This window comes from Carassius carassius, chromosome 31 (genome assembly GCF_963082965.1).
Source record: "Carassius carassius chromosome 31, fCarCar2.1, whole genome shotgun sequence".
NCBI classification, from domain to species: Eukaryota; Metazoa; Chordata; class Actinopteri; order Cypriniformes; family Cyprinidae; genus Carassius; species Carassius carassius.
In genome coordinates this window covers 429,501-447,669 of record NC_081785.1, presented here as the reverse complement: position 1 = coordinate 447,669, position 18,169 = coordinate 429,501, and the positions used below count along the sequence as shown (strand labels likewise).

The 18,169-nt window shown below is 34.8% G+C and overlaps 1 protein-coding gene across 1 annotated transcript in view; it reads left to right on the top strand.

Annotated features, from left to right (window-relative positions):
• The window catches only part of LOC132111254 (tyrosine-protein phosphatase non-receptor type 21-like), a 33,111-nt gene extending 21,331 nt beyond the window's left edge, over positions 1–11,780 (top strand). Inside the window, exons 14-20 of the mRNA XM_059518398.1 lie at positions 961–1,512; positions 4,088–4,225; positions 6,711–6,929; positions 7,843–7,971; positions 8,061–8,295; positions 9,222–9,382; positions 11,393–11,780. Coding sequence (XP_059374381.1) covers positions 961–1,512; positions 4,088–4,225; positions 6,711–6,929; positions 7,843–7,971; positions 8,061–8,295; positions 9,222–9,382; positions 11,393–11,521 — 1,563 coding nt within the window. The 3' untranslated portion in view covers positions 11,522–11,780. The remainder of the gene's footprint in view (positions 1–960; positions 1,513–4,087; positions 4,226–6,710; positions 6,930–7,842; positions 7,972–8,060; positions 8,296–9,221; positions 9,383–11,392) is intronic.
• Positions 11,781–18,169: the final 6,389 nt, after the last annotated feature.

Here is an 18,169-nt window from a genome sequence, read left to right as displayed (position 1 = left end):
TGTGATGATATACACATCTAAAACCATTTTCAATAGTGTTTGCACCTTCAACTGATGCACCTTTAGTTATATAAGAATCCTAGCTCTGTAATTAATTATTATAATGTAAATTAAACTCTGAATAAAGATTATTTTTTTTTAATTAATGTGATTTTTTGCTATTTTCAATAGCATTTGTTAATTCTATGATTTATATCAAATTTTATTGGAATCCTAATAATTTAATATTTTATAATTACATAAATATATAGTTACATATAAATATATATATATATATTTATATTTATATATATTATATTTTATATAATTATTAGCATCATTATATGATTAAAATATATATCAAATTATATATATAAAATTTTGATATACTTTTTTAATTTTTAATTTGTGATATTAAACACATTTTCAATTGTTTTCAGCAGTGTTTTGCTGATTCTTAAATAATTACTTATATGACTTCTAAGAATAGATTCAATAATTGTAATTATTTATAATTAATATCAGATTCTAGATTGAGCTATTTGAGATTAAAAATGTCACCAAAAATATTTTAAGTGACTGTACGCATATTCTATATCAGTCTATATTTGAATAATCAATTTTATTTTATATCTGTGTCTTCGGTGTGATGTTATAGACATTTAAACAGGACTTTGCAAATTAATAATAAATAATGAATTAAATAATTCCTGCGTAATTATTAATAATATAAGACTCTATTTTTTATATTGAATGAATTCATGAATATGCATCAACCACCCATGGATGTGCATCTTCAGTGAGATTTAAAGCTCTTTTCAACAGCATTTCGCAAATTCTCTAATAATATTTCATTAGGAATGATTATAATTAATTCTTATATAATTATTAGCAGTGATCTCAGATTCTAAATTAACTATATTTAAGAAAATGCATTATTGGTTTTATTATTCATGGATATTTTTTGCATCAACTCCCCAGGTATCCGCATCTACAGCTGAGACCCCGCCCCCTGGTGCCCAGACGATGCAACCTGCAGAATCCGGCTCCGACATCAACATCGTCCTCGAGGTCACAAAGCCAGAGGATGCTGTCATCAAGGAGGACGTCATCTACAGGCACAAAAAATCCCTGTCCGATGCCACGATGCTGGTGCACAGCAGCGGTGAGGAGGAAGAGTTCGAAGACGACAGCGGCAGACACACACCTCAGTCTCAGGATGCTGCGGGCGGCCCCGAGCATCACATGACCCCGATGGGACGGCCCCTCGTAGATCCACCCGCTTATCCCTTCAGCCACAGTATGGAGACGGTCCCGACAGGCCCTCTGGCGTACCAGCCCCATCCTATCATCCGCAAACCAGAAGATATTGGGCAGCTGCCGCCTCTGAGAGAGCCTGGACACATGGTGCCCTCAGTATCAGAGGGAGATCTGAGCGGACAGGGACGCTTCAGACAGAAGAGGGACGTCTATAAGAGACCCGTCTCTGACGTGCCACCTCCCAGAAGAAACATCGATGGTCTTCCACCGGCCGTAAGTTCACTTAAACATCAGCATGCATCAACATGCATTTGCAAATGCATCCTACACTAAGTTGAGATTTATTTGCATATGCACATAATGTTTAAACCTTAAGAGTTTGAATGTTTGAAAAAATGCAAAGACATAAACGATACACACATTCGTACTGAACCGTTCTGTTTTAGGCTTTCAGTTCGGCACACATTACAAACCAAATGATTCATTAGAGTAATCCTGTTACATTTGAGCAAAATAGAGCTTTAATGTGTGAAATATAATGTACTCCAGGTTGTGATGGTTTTCGCTTTTAAATAGATTGTAAATGCTTGCACGCATTTTACATTCACTTTCGAATTGCAGCAACAGCTGACATCAACAAAACAGTACGACAAACTCACATTACACATAAAATGTTTAATTTATTAACAATGCAAATACAAATACACCATGCTATAGGCCCAATATAAAATAACAAATATCTTACACAAAGTTTATAAATATAAAACACGCTGGAACCAAAGAAATAAGAAACGATTGATAAAATCGGCAAAAGGCCTTCCAAATTCAATTTTTTTAAGATCATATGATTATTTTTAATAAACTAAAAAAATAATAAAAATCGTAATTGAAAATTGTGACATCCCTGTTGTATCCAAACCATGAATTTTGCGAACGCTCACACCCCTAATAAGTGAGTAATAAGTGCTAGATAAATTATAATTATACAAATTATTTTAATTGTAATGTATTCTGCATTTTTATAAATATTTAAAATTATTATTTTTTATATTATTTTAAAGCTTTAAATCCACTTTGAAGTCCAGCTTCAAAGTCAAGATAAAACTCGAATTTAAAATTATGACTTCACTTAAAGATCAGAATTGAATCAGAATTGTGAAAAAGAAAAACTGAAAAGCGAAAAATAGACATAATTATTATTGTAACCTGTATTTAATGTATTTACATGTATGTAATGTGTCCATTACCCAGCTTCAGAACTGAATATGCAAATGTGTCATTAAATGATTTAAATATTAACTTGAAAAATCTACTACAAGTAACAATTTTATGTAGACTTTGTCAGACAAAAAAAAGTTTATGAACCTTACTTAAAGATCAGAATTAAATCACAATCACAAAAAATACTGAAAAAATAAGATTAAATATGCAAAAAAAAATTACTGTAACTTGTAGTGTAGCATAAAATTATCATAACATTTGTATTACAATTATAATTATGTTATTAAGTATTTAAAATTAATTGTAATTTGCAAAAATAATATATATTAAGCATTTTTATTAGTTAAAATAATAATAATTATAATTTATTACAATTATGGGGTATATTTTAATGTAAAAAAGAAAAATATTTATTACATATAATTTATACAAATTTGTAATTAATTTATATATTTTTTTCTGTTTAGTCTGTTTTAGGGTTATTTTACTGTCGAATTTGTCATGTAGAAACGCAGGGTTTTAATTAGCCCAAAGTATAATAAGCACAATGTAAGGCGTCTTTATTTTGTGTAGCCACCCAGATGAGATCATTACGTCATTATGTGAGCATCTTCAGGAGTGTTTTCAGGTGTTCACTAAAGAAAAGCGTCACAATTAGATGCAGCGAGCTTTAACCAGGAACTAAATGCTACCTCCTCCTTCCATTAATAACACATTTCAGTTATGCAGTTATACCAAAGCTAAAATGTTTATATATATATAATGTTATTTAAAAAAACATTTTTTTCCTGGTGACAGGAATCAGAATTATTTTTATACTACTATAATTATTTATATTTAATAATCATAATATTATAATGATTAATTTTCTTTTTTTTTCTATGTTACACACACACACACACATATATATTTATATATGTATATGTATATATACACACACACACATACAAATAAATTATATATATATATATATATATATATATATATATATATATATGTGTGTGTGTGTGTGTGTGTGTATAACATGACACATTTTTTAATAAAATTCAAAAATCATTATAATATTATGATGATTAAATATAAATAATTATAATAGTATTAAAATAATACTGATTCCTTTCACCCGTCTGTAGTAATTCATCAAGTTTTAGTATTAATGCAATAAATATACTTTTTTTTCTCTCTAGTTATTAGTTTTAATGTGTAGTGCTGTACTGTTTTTTCACATACTTAGTTTTTAATTTAAAATAACCTTAAAATAAGATTTTAGTACTTTAACATGTGGAGCATAAATAAAGATGTTTTGCAGAATGTTCACGCTGCTCTTTAATTAGCGAGTCACAGATATAGAAATAATCAGTTCAACTCAGCTGTGAAAGGAAATGTGAACTGACTTGTGATTGCTTGGTGTTGCTTTTATTTTCATTTCGGGTGTTTGCACACTGGGCGAGGCCGAGCACTTGACTTCATACGTGTGACCTGAAGAATGTGGCCCGACATGCCGTCAGACCAGAACGACTGCATTCTGTGGCTCTGCTCCACTGTGTCTCTCAGACGCTGATCCTCAGACTCTCTGTTTCTCTCTCTCTGTGTGTGTGTGTGTCTTTCTCTCGCTCCGGGGATGAAGGGAATGAAGAAAGGACGCCCCGAGGTCAAGAAGGTGGGTCCCCTGAAGATGGCGGCTCTCAACGGCCTGACCCTGTCCAGAATGCCTCTGCCCGATGAAGGGAAGGACGACCCGGAGAACGCCTCTAATGATGAGCGGGTGAGTACTGCTTCTGGTTTCTGGTTAGTCGAATAGTAGTTAGTTAGTTAGTTTTTTAATGGTCAATGACGTTGGGTTAACCAGGCTTGGATCTGTAGTTTGAGTATTGATATTTTTCCCATTTTTAGTAAAAAAAAAAAATTTAAGAATTAGTCCTTTTAATAAATACATATATTGAATTTTTATATTTAAATAAGAATACTGAAATATGTTTTAATTATATTAATGTATTTAATAGTTATAACATTTATAGTAAAGTCATCAAAAATGTGTGTTTATATATATATATATATATATATACTGCTGTAATTTACTATCTAAATATCTTACAGTATTAGAACATTTTTATGATTGTTATTATTGTAATATATAATAATCATGTTTTTTAGTATTTTTTTAAAACGTAAATATATATATATATATATATAATAGTGTTGTCAAAAGACCCGGTACTTCGGTACCAACTCAGTACTAAAAAATGAAAACGTCACGGTACCAGGTTTCTTTAAGTACCGGTGGTACCGAGGTCCCGTTCAAACCCGGTTCTGGACGCATACATCGCTATGATTTCCGCGAAGCAGAAAACGTGGACGGAATCTCAAAATCCAGTCATGAAAATGAAACTTAGATTTTAATATGGACAGTCAGGGAATTAGTCAAAGTTAGCATAAATTAATCAAATCAAATCTCCATATGGACGAGTATCTGTAAATGTTAAGCCACAAAAGTTGGTTGAAATATATGTCGTCTCAGTGAGGACATAAATACATAAACAACATCATCAGTTCTGTTCTGGGTCACTTCACAAGCATTTTACCATTTCATTTGAGTAAAACCAGTGTCAATTTAAAGGTATTCACGGCAACCCGTCAAAACAACCCTCTACAATTGCGAGTAAATCACTCGCATATGTGACTAAATTTTACTCTGGGCGACTAAATGATGTCTATTGCTAGCTATTGGCTAATAAATTCTTATTTTTTACTCGCCAGTGTGTGTGTTCAAGGCTAATATAAGATTAGCACATTTTCACTCGCTGAACACTGACTTAGCGCTTCAGAGTTCTCTCTTCATCAGGTGACCTGTGTTATTTCATCTCACTGGACGCACAGCGCACCTGTTTATGCCGAACGGTAAACTCTGTGTGAGGGCCCACAACTCACCGTCGCTTTACTGATAGCGCTGTTTCTCACACATGCACAGAGAGAGAGAGAGTCTTACCACGCTGAATCGACGTGCTACATGTTAACTATATTCTTTGTTGTCTTCTCCTGTCAAAATAATGGAGTTTATTTAGAATTATTCAGCTTTTTAGAACAAGCTGAAGATATGCCGGTTTCTCCGGTAGTGGGCGGAGCTAATGCACAAATGGCAATTTCATTGGCTGGCGCCGATCTACTACCGTCTCCGTTTTGATTTCAGCAAATCAGTTCGACCGAACACAACGTCTTAAGTTCAGTTAAAATGATAAATATGCATTTATTAAAAGTTAATTTTTTCATAAAGGCATTGTGCTAGAAATATTACTATTATTTAGTCAAATGTATGTGATACTGCTACTATCGTTGAAAAAATTAATAAAACTTTATTTTTTAAAGAAATAAATCACACAATATGTCTTCCATGTTTTAAATTTAATAGCAAATCCCCTTTATTTACCAAAAAATAAAATGTGTTTAAACAAAATAAACTTTGGTGAAACTTGTTTACTGTTTTTCATAATTATATAACTTGTAGAAAAACTTTATACAATTGTAAATAAGTATAAAAAATGGCATTGGTTTTACATTTAGTGATAAAAAGTTTTTTTTAATTAGCATATTTTTGTGTTTTGCTTTGGTACCGAAATTGGTACCGAGTACCGTGGATTTTCACTGGTATCGGTACCGAATACTGAAATTTTGGTACCTTGACAACACTAATATATATATATATATATATATATATATATATATATATATATATATATATATGTATGTGTGTGTGTGTGTGTATAGTTAAAATTTATTACTGTATTAATCATTACATTATTATAACTTATTATCGTAAATATTATTGCATATATAATATTTATATTTTTGTGTTTTAAATGTTTTTATATATTACAATTATTATATTATCATTTAATGTTGTTGTAAGCGTATATATAATACAAAACATTTGTATTGTAGTCATCGTAAAAATTATATTATAAATTATCATTTATTTTCTAATATTTTAAAAATGTGTTAACTATTCTGAGATATATTTTTAAATATGTTAATGTATTATTTATTATAAATATTGTTAATTAATGAAATCAATCAAATCTATGGAATATAACATCGAGTTTTGATTAATCATCATCGCATCAAGCAGAATCTCAGTTGAGGGCAGATTGTTTATTAATGTGCTGCAGCAAGTGAAATACTAATTGGCTTCTTAGACACATCTGTGCTCAATGTTAGCGTGCTAACATACCTCACTTCCTGTGTGTTTCCTGCAGTGTAAGATACTGGAGCAGCGCATGGAGCAGGGGATGGTGTTCACCGAATACGAGCAGGTGCCCAAGAAGCGGCCCAACTGCGAGTGCACTTTCGCTCTGATGCCTGAGAACAGTGACAGGAACCGCTTTCAGGACGTCCTGCCCTACGATGACACGCGTGTGGAGCTGGTGCCCACCAAAGAGAACAACACGGGCTACATCAACGCCTCGCACATCAGGGTGAGCTCGAGATCTGTGACCATCATCATGCATGGATGACTACAGACTTATTACACTTATAGAGAAAAAGATTCTTAAAATAATAACAATATCAGTTCTGTTTATTTATTTATTCATATTATTATTATTAATAACAATATTATTAATATTGTGTCCCAAAACACTGTAATCTTAGGAAATAACTTATCTTGTAATAAGTTTTATAGTAATAATAATTATTATTAATATGTTTTATAATAATAATTATTATTATTTTTTTATGTCCTAAAATTGTAATTTGAACCATGCTGAAGTAGTCAAAAAAATAAATAAAATTAATTAAATAAGAAAATCAAAATAAATATTTAATTTATTTGGGAGAAGAAAAATGCTATTTATTTTCGTTAATTGTAAGTTTAATTTATTATCATTGTTGTTATTATTTTTATTATTATTATTATTATTATTACTACCACCATTGAAACACAATGAACTAGAAAAATAAAATAATTGTTAATATAAATATGTAAAATAATTATTACATAAAAAAAAATATAATTACAAGCTAATATTCTTAATATTATTATAATTATTATTATTATTATTATGCCTGATCATGCAGCATCAAAATAATTACAGAGATCTGACATAAAAATGTGCATTATTTTTCGAAGAGTTCTAAACGAAACCATTAAACTTCTTGAAATTAGGTAAGCACATGCATCTAAAAATAAATTATTTCTATTCTAATATACCTTAATCTTGATTTCTGATTTAGGTTCATTGGTGCTTGCTAAATTATACATATTTTTTTTTATGCATGCACATAAAAGTCTTAAAGTCCTTGAACACCAATAATTGCTGCTATATTTGTGCTGCTTTAAATCAGACGAATCCTCGCTCATGTTGTGTTTTCTGCTGCTGTGTTGGTCAGGTTACTGTCCGAGGGAAAGAGTGGAGTTATATCGCGTCTCAGGGTCCGCTCTCCAGCACCTGCCAAGACTTCTGGCAGATGGTTTGGGAACAAGGAGTCTCCATCATCGCAATGGTTACAGCAGAGGAGGTGACGGTGGAAAGATCTCTGCGTGCACATTAACTGGTGTCACTCTTGAATCTGATGTGTAAGTCATTGTTTTGTGTCCCGTCCTGCAGGAAGGGGGTCGAGAGAAGAGTTTCCGCTACTGGCCTCGTCTGGGCTCTCGTCACAACACGGTTACATACGGGCGATTTAAGATCACCACACGCTTCCGCACAGACTCTGGGTGCTACGCCACAACGGGGCTGAAGATCAAACACCTCCTGACGGGACAGGAGCGAACCGTCTGGCACCTGCAGTACACCGACTGGCCCGACCACGGCTGCCCCGAGGACTTCAAAGGCTTTCTCTGTAACTACAGCCCTGTTAAGAGGCTTTCTTTATATCAAATGTACTGCTTTTGGCAGACAGGACATCACAAATGGTGTTAGGATCTGCATGTGAAAAGATAAAGACATTAGTGTCTGGACAAACTACTGGTTTGGTAAACCAGAAAGAAAAGTGAAAGTATTCTCTTAAACTCTTTAACTTTGTGCAGTAAGAAATGCTGCAGTTGGTAAACTGGGTCACAAAACATCTTCGGCTTATTTTTCCAGGTCATATATACCTAAAATATGTATACCTAAAAACATATTTTATTGTGCATTAATACATGCAATTATATTTAATCAGTATATTATAAAGAAAAACATAATGCATATTTTTCTTAAGCCAATTTTTTGTAGCATTATACTAAAGAGCAATTAATCTGTATATGCTATATATATATATATATATATATACATACAGAATAATTGCTCTTTAATATAATGATGATGATAAAATGCAAAACAATTTGCATACATACGCACGCACGCACGCACACACACACACACATATATATATATAATCTATCTTTCCTTGACACTGTGCCTGAAAGTATTGTCACAAAATCTTGTTTTATTAAAATTTTTGTACATTATCATTAGTTTTATAATTAACTAACATTACATATAATTCTGAGCATAATAATATCAAAAAAATAAAAGCAAATTTCTTCTGATTTTGGAGTAAAACTTGACTGGTTAAATTTGCTTAAGATCATCCCAGCAGTGTTTTTTAGCACCATTATAATGATTCAAGATACCATGTTTTGATGATGTTCGTATCATGCATGACTTTAATCTTCGAGAAGAGTGTTCTTGTGGCGTGTCCCTCAGCTGACCTCTTTCTGTTGTGCAGCTTTGTGTTTTCTCTCCTGGCGTGGCTCTCTAAAGCACTCTATTTCTGTGTCTCAGCGTACTTGGAGGAGATCCAGTCGGTGAGGCGACACACCAACAGCTCCAGCGACCCAAAGAACACAAACCTCCCCGTCCTGGTGCACTGCAGCGCAGGGGTGGGACGCACTGGTGTGGTCATCCTGTCTGAGATCATGATAGCTTGTCTGGAACATAATGAGGTACATGCTTACAGTGGCATGAATGCATGAGAGATTTAGTGCATTTGACCAGCTTTTCAGGACAGAATTGTGACAGTTACCAGGGTAAAGGACATGCACTGCTTACCACTGGCAGAAATTAAATTGCTACACTTCTGCTAAGCTTACAAACACACGGTTGCTAGTCTCTGCAGATGTCAGGATGTGACTGATGGACAGGTTTATACTGCACTTAGACCTAGTTTACACATTTAATATGGCGACATCACAGCCGAGAGGCATGGAAGGACAGACAGTGGTGCCGTTATGCACCTCGGCATAATCATTTAGCCATTAAAAAACACTAAAAATGCCATTTCACAATTTTCTTAAGACTGAGACATTAAACAGACTACTCGAATGCCTCATTTACATCAAAATTAAATCTGGTGTATGGGGTTGCTTAATTCGTTTCACTGGAAGCACAATAGAAAAATATTTGTTTTAAAAAGAACTGTTTTAATGTCTATTTTTTATTAATCTACTGAAAGAAATTAAACTTACAAATAAAATAAAACATTTATTAAATTAATTTAATAATTATTAAATATTTTAATAATTGATTAATATGATTTAATTAAATCTTAATTTGAAACGTGATTAACAGAAAAAGAAAATCGAATAATTTGTGTGAATAACTAAAAAAAGATTCATGTTATGAAACACTTCAAGCCTAAAGACTTTTTTTTCCATTATTTATTATTTATTTTAATTATACTTTATATTTAATATATATTTTTAATTATACTTATATTCTTTAATTTTAAATGTTATTAATACGTATTTATTTTTTACATTTATATATTTTTCTATTATTTTATGTACCTTTTTAATACAACTTTTAAATCGTGTAAATTGTGAATGAATGAATCAGTGTGAAAACAGCTTTATTACTAAAGACTTGAGCTCAAACTTAAAGATTAAAAATTATTACATTTTAATTATTTAACTATTATATTAAATGCTGTGTAATAAGTAAAATAATGAATGTAATCTAATATAAAGTATACAATATTTATATATTTTATTTACCTTTTTGTATACAGATTTTCAAATCATTTTTGTGTAAATGATTTGTAGCAAATAAATGAATCAATCTGATATCAGTGCAATAACAGCTTCATGTTATGGAACACTTGAGTTAAACTTAGACTCAATTAGTGGTCGACCGATATGTGTTTTTTGACAGCCGATGCCGATATCTTGGAAAGCAGGGGGGCCGATATAATTGTTTTAATTATTTAAGAAATTTGAAATAATTTGACAAGGGCTTAAAAAATAAATGTGTAACATAAACATACTTTATATGACAGTATTTTTCACAAATAAATAAATATTTAATAAAAAAATTTAATTTAAAAAAAGCAAATACTGTCATCAACAGGGCACTCAGTATTCTGGGAAGTCTGTGTGCATTGGGAATCATATTTTTCAAATACAGCCAGGGTAACACCCACGAGAAAGTATTATAATGTTTGCCTCTATTACTAATAGGCTTAATATAATACTTTATGTATACATTAATTGTTCAACCGTTCTATTTGATTATTAGATAGACTTCTGTCTGTACTAGACAGAACTATTAACGACAATGAACAAGGAGAGATTGTAAGCACTGTGTGCACTCAGACATTGCCGCTCTCAGTGCTGCCAAAATAAAAGTCCCGCCTCAAACACATCTGCCAAATAAAAAAACTTATCTGCCAATGCCAATATTTGAAAAATGCTAACTATCGGCCGATATATCGGCCTTGGCTATATATCGGTCAACCACTAGATTCAATTATTTAGTTATATTCTAATAGCCATATACAATTTTGTAAAACTTAATCTCAAGCTCTCGCTGTATGTGAAATCTGCTTTACAAATAAACATGGCGTACTTTGCTTATAAAATATTTCATAAATCAGAATCTAAATTTGGATTGGCCCCGTTCAAAACTGCTGTGAAATACTCCTGTTTTGATACTGACGTGTCGATGTTTCCTGACAGATGCTGGACGTCCCGACTGTTCTGAACTTGCTGCGGCAGCAACGCATGATGATGGTACAGACACTTTCACAGTACTCCTTCATTTACAAAGTCCTCATTCAGTTCCTGAGAAACTCCAGACTGATCTGAGACCAGCACTGGCACAGAGGAGCCTCTCACAACCCCTCGGTCCCCGTCGGAGCTTCCTCACAGTGTTAGTGACGGGGCAGTAATGAAGGACGCTGCGGTGCGCTCTGCTTTACCAGTATTATTCACAGATTTCACTGTGGACTTGTACACGGATGTCAGTCCCAGCACTTTTATTTTGCTGTACATAGACGCAGCTCTGTTTTTTAATAGGATACACTGAACTGCATTGGTTCTTTTTTACCGGGTTCCTCGTGGATTTTATTAGTTTACGCATGAAGTTTTAGCGAGCAAAAATTAAAATAGCGGACACAGTGTTTACTGAGATGTGACGAGATGAACTTCTATCGATGGATGAATCTCATGAAAAGCCCAGATTTTGTGTCAAAATTTGCTCAATATTTTGCTGAAATGCAAAAAATGAGATTCACTCATTTGCATCATGGGATGGATATAACAGGGAGTTTGAAGTATCATGTCCAGTGTTACGCGGCATGTTCACGCAATATTTTACAGTTTAACCCTACGAACGGGGTTTCACCCGGCTAACGCATCTCAAGTTTAAATGCTGCCAAAGACGGGAGGGTTTCTTTTCTGATCGCAGACACAACCTATGTTTAATTTACAATATGTATTAAAATTGTATATGAAAACTGTATTCTAAATATAATAATCAGAAAGGCTTTCTCATTGCATTAGGGATGATTTTGTATTTTTGCAGCTCTTGTCACATTTCCACCTGTATTCGACAACCAGACACACCAAAGAGCATCACAGACTCGACTTTTGCATTGGAGTGAACAATAATGTGGGTTTATTGTGAACGGTTAGTGACCTCATTATCTTAGACACACCAGCTATGATGGTTTACCAAAGAGATTTCAGCATATCGAGTTCTTTAAGTCTTAAAACACTGTGAAACTGCATAACCCATTCTGTTTGCAGAGGAACAGAAGGAGCAGAATGTGTCGAAGCAAATCATTAGGCCCTTTGTGTTTTAATTTGAATTGCATGCTGGTTATTTACGATAAAGCAGTACAGACAGATGCTACATTTTTTTGGCCAAAAATTTACATTCACTGAAAATGTACCGAATTTGGAGAAAACCATCACTTGCTCAGCAGTGGAACCAAAAGCTGTTTAGACTCTCATTCTGACGGCACCCATTCACTGGGTGTGCAAGTGATGCAATGCTACATTTCTCTAAATCTGATGAAGAAACAAACTCCTCAATATCTTGGATGACTATCTTCTGGCTTATTTTCATTTTTAGTAAACTATTGCTTTAAACCCAAACATATATGCAGCGTCCTGCCAAAATTTTCCATGGGTGAGTCAAAAATCAAAAGAAAAAAGCAGTGCAATTTAAGTTGAAAAAAAAATAAAAATACATTAGTAAAGTGGAACTGAAAGTATTTGTTGTACTGAATTTTATTTATTGTGTGCAGAAAGGACGATGTATTACTGAATGTTAGTAATGAGGATGAGATTTCTTTCACCTGACCATTGTGAGAATTTGAGGCAAAATGCTTAATTGTTATTAAAAAAGGCAGAAAGGTTTAATTGTCCCAGAATCGGCTAAAATATAAAATTATATTATTATTATTATTACTTTTTCTTTTTTTTCTGTTCATTTCGGGCTGAAATATGATAAAAAAATGTTCTTGTTAAGAGTCACTCCCTCTACTCAGTTCTGTCTTGTGCCTAAAACAATAGCAGTGTGTTCTTGTTGGGTTTTGGCTAAACTGTAAATTAAAATATTTTTTTTGTTGCGAAGGGCAATCACTTTTTCACATGATACTGTGCATCTGAATATCATGAAACATTCATTTAAAAACTGAACATATCCACAGGTTGAGCTCCTTCAACACAATGGTTTAATCAGCATTTATCCGTCATTACTATGAGGTAAAAGTCATTTAAGTGTTTTGGAGTAAACGGTTGTAAAAGCACAATGTCGGTCTTAAACCTTTTCATAATTCATGTTGAGTTTTGTTGGGTTAGCTTTAGACGAACTGCTGCGGTGTTTGAGGTTTGCTGATGTGAGTGGACAATGATCAGTGTTCATCTGAACTGGAAAAACAAACTTAAAGACAATTAATGAACAAAGCTGAAAACTGGACTGTAAAAGCCCTTCTCAGAGCTGCTTTTTGGAAAACATGTATATTAATTAGCAGATACTGTTTATATTGGTGATTTTAAATGTTAGTAACTTTTTTAACCAGATTACATTTGAAGCTAATAAAACTTATGTTCACCCCGGATTCTCATCTGTTTTGGTTGTGTAGAGTGAGATCTCAGCCTCCGCCGTTGCCATCATCATCATGAGTTATTTACAGCTGGCAGAAGAGCTAAATTATATCCCATTGTAAACAACTATATTTTTCATTCAGAAAATAAATGTTCTAAATTGTTAAAGTAATGATTTGTGACTATCCTTTTGCAAGATTTGAAGTTTTTACACAGTACAGATATGCACTGACAAACTTACAGTAAAAATGTTTTTGTAGTATTATGCGATTATATTTACATTTACATTTAATCATTTAGCAGACGCTTTTATCCAAAGCGACTTACAAATGAGAACAATAGCAGCAGTCAGGTCAACAAGAGAACAACTACAGTATACAAGTGCCATGACAAGTCCCAATTAGTCTAGTATAGAACACATAGTCAGGTTTTTTTATAAATGAAAAGTGCTAGTGTTAGTTGGTTAAGTGCAGGCAAAAAAAAGATGAGTCTTTAGAGGTTTCTTGAAAATGAGTAAAGACTCAGCTGTATGAATTGAGATTGGGAGGTCATTCCACCAGCTGGGCACAGTCCAGGAAAAGGTCCGTGAGAGTGATTTTGAACTTCTTTGGGATGACACCACAAGGCGTCGTTCACTTGCAGAACGCAAACTTCTGGAGAGCACATAAGATTTAACCAGTGAGTTTAGGTAAGTTGGTGCCGTGCCAGTGGTCATCTTGTAGGCAAGCATCGGTACCTTGAATTTGATGCGAGCGGCTACTGGTAGCCAGTGTAACCTGATGAGGAGAGGAGTAACGTGAGCTTTTTTCGGCTCATTAAAGACAACCCTCGCTGCTGCATTCTGGATCAACTGCAGAGGCTTGACAGTACATGCAGGAAGGCCCGCCAGGAGAGCATTACAATAGTCCAGTCTGGAGAGAACAAGAGCTTGGACAAGAAGTTGGGTTGCTTGCTCTAACAGGAAGTGTCTTATCTTTCTAATGTTGTATAAGGCAAACCTGCAGGACCGGGTCGTTGTAGCAATGTGGTCTGTGAAGCTTAACTGATGATCCATCACAACTCCTAGGTTTCTGGCTGTCCTAGAAGGAGTAATGGTTGATGAGCCCAGCTGTATAGAGAAGTTGTGATGAAGCAATGGGTTAGCTGGAATCACCAGGAGTTCTGTCTTCGTAAGGTTAAGCTGAAGGTGATGGTCATTCATCCAGCTAGAAATGTCACTCAGACAGGCTGAAATGCTAGCAGCTACCGTCGGGTCATCTGGCTGGAATGAGAAGTAGAGTTGGGTGTCATCAGCGTAGCAGTGATAAGAAAAGCCATGATTCTGAATGACAGATCCTAATGATGTCATGTAGATGGAGAAGAGAAGTGGTCCAAGTACTGAGCCTTGAGGAACCCCAGTAGCAAGGTGGTGTGACTTTGAAACATCACCCCTCCAAGACACACTGAAGGATCTGTCAGAGAGGTAGGACTTATCCCACAGGAGTGAAGTTCCAGAGATGCCCATCTTTCTGAGGGCGGACAGGAGAATCTGGTGATTAACAGTGTCAAAAGCAGCAGACAGGTCAAGTAAGATGAGTACCGAGGATTTTGAAGCTGCTCTTGCTAGTCACAGGGCTTCAGTAACCGAGAGCAAAGCAGTCTCAGTTGAGTGGCCACTTTTGAAGCCAGATTGGTTGCTGTCCAGGAGGTTGTTCTGTACAAGAAACATAGAAAGCTGGTTGAACACAGCTCGCTCAAGTGTCTTTGCGATGAATGGAAGAAGGGATACCGGTCTGTAGTTTTCAAGAAGCGCTGGATTTAGAGATGGTTTCTTGAGCAGTGGGCTTACCCGCGCCTGCTTGAATGCTGAGGGAAATGTTCCAGAGTGAAGAGAGGAGTTGATAATGTGAGTAAGCGAAGGTATGACTGAAGAAGAGATCGCTTGAAGGAGGTGAGTGGGGATCGAATCAAGTGGACAAGTAGTAGGATGATTGGACAGGAGAAGTTTGGAGACGTCCATCTCTGAGAGTGGGGAGAAGGAGGAGAAAGAGTGTGCGTCGGTCATTGTGAAGTTGTACTAAGTCTGCGGTGTGGAGAATTGGTCACTGATGGATCTTGTCTTATTTGTGAAGAAAGCTGCAAAGTCGTCCGCTGTAAGAGTCGATGGAGAAGGTGGTGGCGGCGGATTAAGAAAAGAAGAGAAAGTCTTGAAGAGTGTCCGAGTGTCACAACAGTTGTTAATTTTGTTGTGGTAGTAAAATGTTTTAGCCGTGAAGACATTTGCAGAGAAGGAAGAGAGGAGAGACTGATACACACTGAGGTCGGTAGAGTTTCTTTATTTCTGCCATTTCCTCTCTGCAGCCCTGAGTTTAGAGCGATGAACCACGGGCAGCCAGGGGGCAGATGGGGCGGTGCGTGCTGGTCTAGACAACAGTGGGCAAAAGTTGTCCAAGCAAGACGTTAAAGTGGAGCAAAGAGTGTCCGTAGCGCTGTTCGTGTCCAGAGCAGAAAACTGAGCGAGTGCAGGAAGTGAGGATGAAACCACAGAAGATAGGCGAGATGGAGAGAGTGAGCATAGGTTCCGTCGAAAGGTGACCTGCGTTGGAGTGTGAGGAACTTCAGGAGTAAGTGCTAGGTTAGCAGTAATGAGGAAGTGGTCCAATTGACCTGGGGGACGATAAATGACCACAAAGTGGATTTTAACAGGGTGGGTTACAGTAATGGCATGTGATTAAAATGAACCAGTACCTGTAGGTGATGGCTGAAGATCAAATTTCCATTCTTTTGATATAAGGAGACCTGTACCTCCACCCCTCCCAGTGGTACGAGGAGTGTGGGAACAAGTGAAATTAGTGGAGAGGGCTGCAGGGGTGGCAGTATCTTCAGGTTTGATCCAAGTCTCTGTCAGTGCCATGAGGTTGAGACCGGAATGAGTAGCAATAGAAGAAATGAAGTCTGCTTTGTTAACTGCAGACTGGCAGTTCCAGAGACCAACTGGAATAGAGAGCGTAGTAGTAGAGGTCAGAGGGACAGGTTTGTCAGACAGGCCTTCCTGCGACGTACATAGCGTGCTCTCCGAGTGTTAGTAGTGATAGTAGAGATCTGAAAGCACGTAGTGACTACAAGTGTAAGAGATATTTGACAACAAGGTATACAAAAAGTAAAGAAAGAGGAGAAAAGCAATACTCAAGTGCCCTGTCGGTGTCCTTGCTCGGTAGAGTCGCGCAGGTAGAGTCGATTGTCTTTACACTCGTCGGTCTTCACACGAGGAGGGCTCACACGAGGGCTGCCGCGGTGAAACCTAACGCTTTTGTATTTGCCTTATTACCTGTGATTGAAGTCAGCTGGCCATGCCTCACTATTTAGCAGATTGAAACTGGGCAGTCCCGCGATAGGCAAACGCAAAACCAAGCGCCACTTTCAGCACGTATACGTAATACTATTATAGTATTAATTTGAAATATTTATTTATAAATATTTACATTTATAATATTGATTTTTAATTAGCTTTAAAATTTATATTTTCAGTTTGTTTTCTTTTCAATTTTATTATTTTCTATTGCTTTAATTTATTTTCAAGCATTTATTTTTAGTTTAGTTTTAGTTGTTTTAGTATTAAACAAGTTTTGACAATTGTTTTTAAAAAAAAGTGACTACATGTAACTGTTTGTTTCTTGAAATTGTTAACAATTCAACTAATTCTGCAAATCAACCCATTTTATTGTTCTAAATATATAATTTGTTAGGTAAATAACTCATTTATTTCACTTACATCTCCAATGTATCCCAGCAGCCACAAGAGAGCGTCATGTTTCATGTGATTGTTTTGTGGATACATCAAAATGTATTTCTGGAATAATCTTAAAGATGGATGGATTTTAAGAGAATCACAGTGTTGTCTCAGAGCATCTAAAAAGTTTCAGCCACTGTTAGATGTGGAGACTTAATACATCTAAAATATGTATAGTTCCCTAATCTTTCAAAAAAAAAAAAAAATGTTGGCAATATACTGATGAATATCTCTCACTAGGAAATCTCCAGACATTACAAGGATTGACATGCACTGAAGTAAAAATAGTAAAAAAAAAAAAAAAAAAAAGAATAATAATGTTCCGGGCTGCTTAGTCCCTCCCATTTTGCCAATTTACTAATATTTTCCTTTCTACTCATTTATATGAGTATTTAGGTATACATGATTTTTACGATTATACATAGTGACTACACTAAAAACTAAACCAAAAATTATTAATTAATATTTATGATTATTAATCAATAATTTATGAATTCTTTAGATTCCATTAACTATCTATTATGGACAAAATGTTGTGTTTCTTATAAAATAGTGAGCAAATGAAGATTAAAATCTCAGATTCACATGTAGCTTTCTATTGGTTAGTGATGTTCTTGACTTTTCTCAATTGG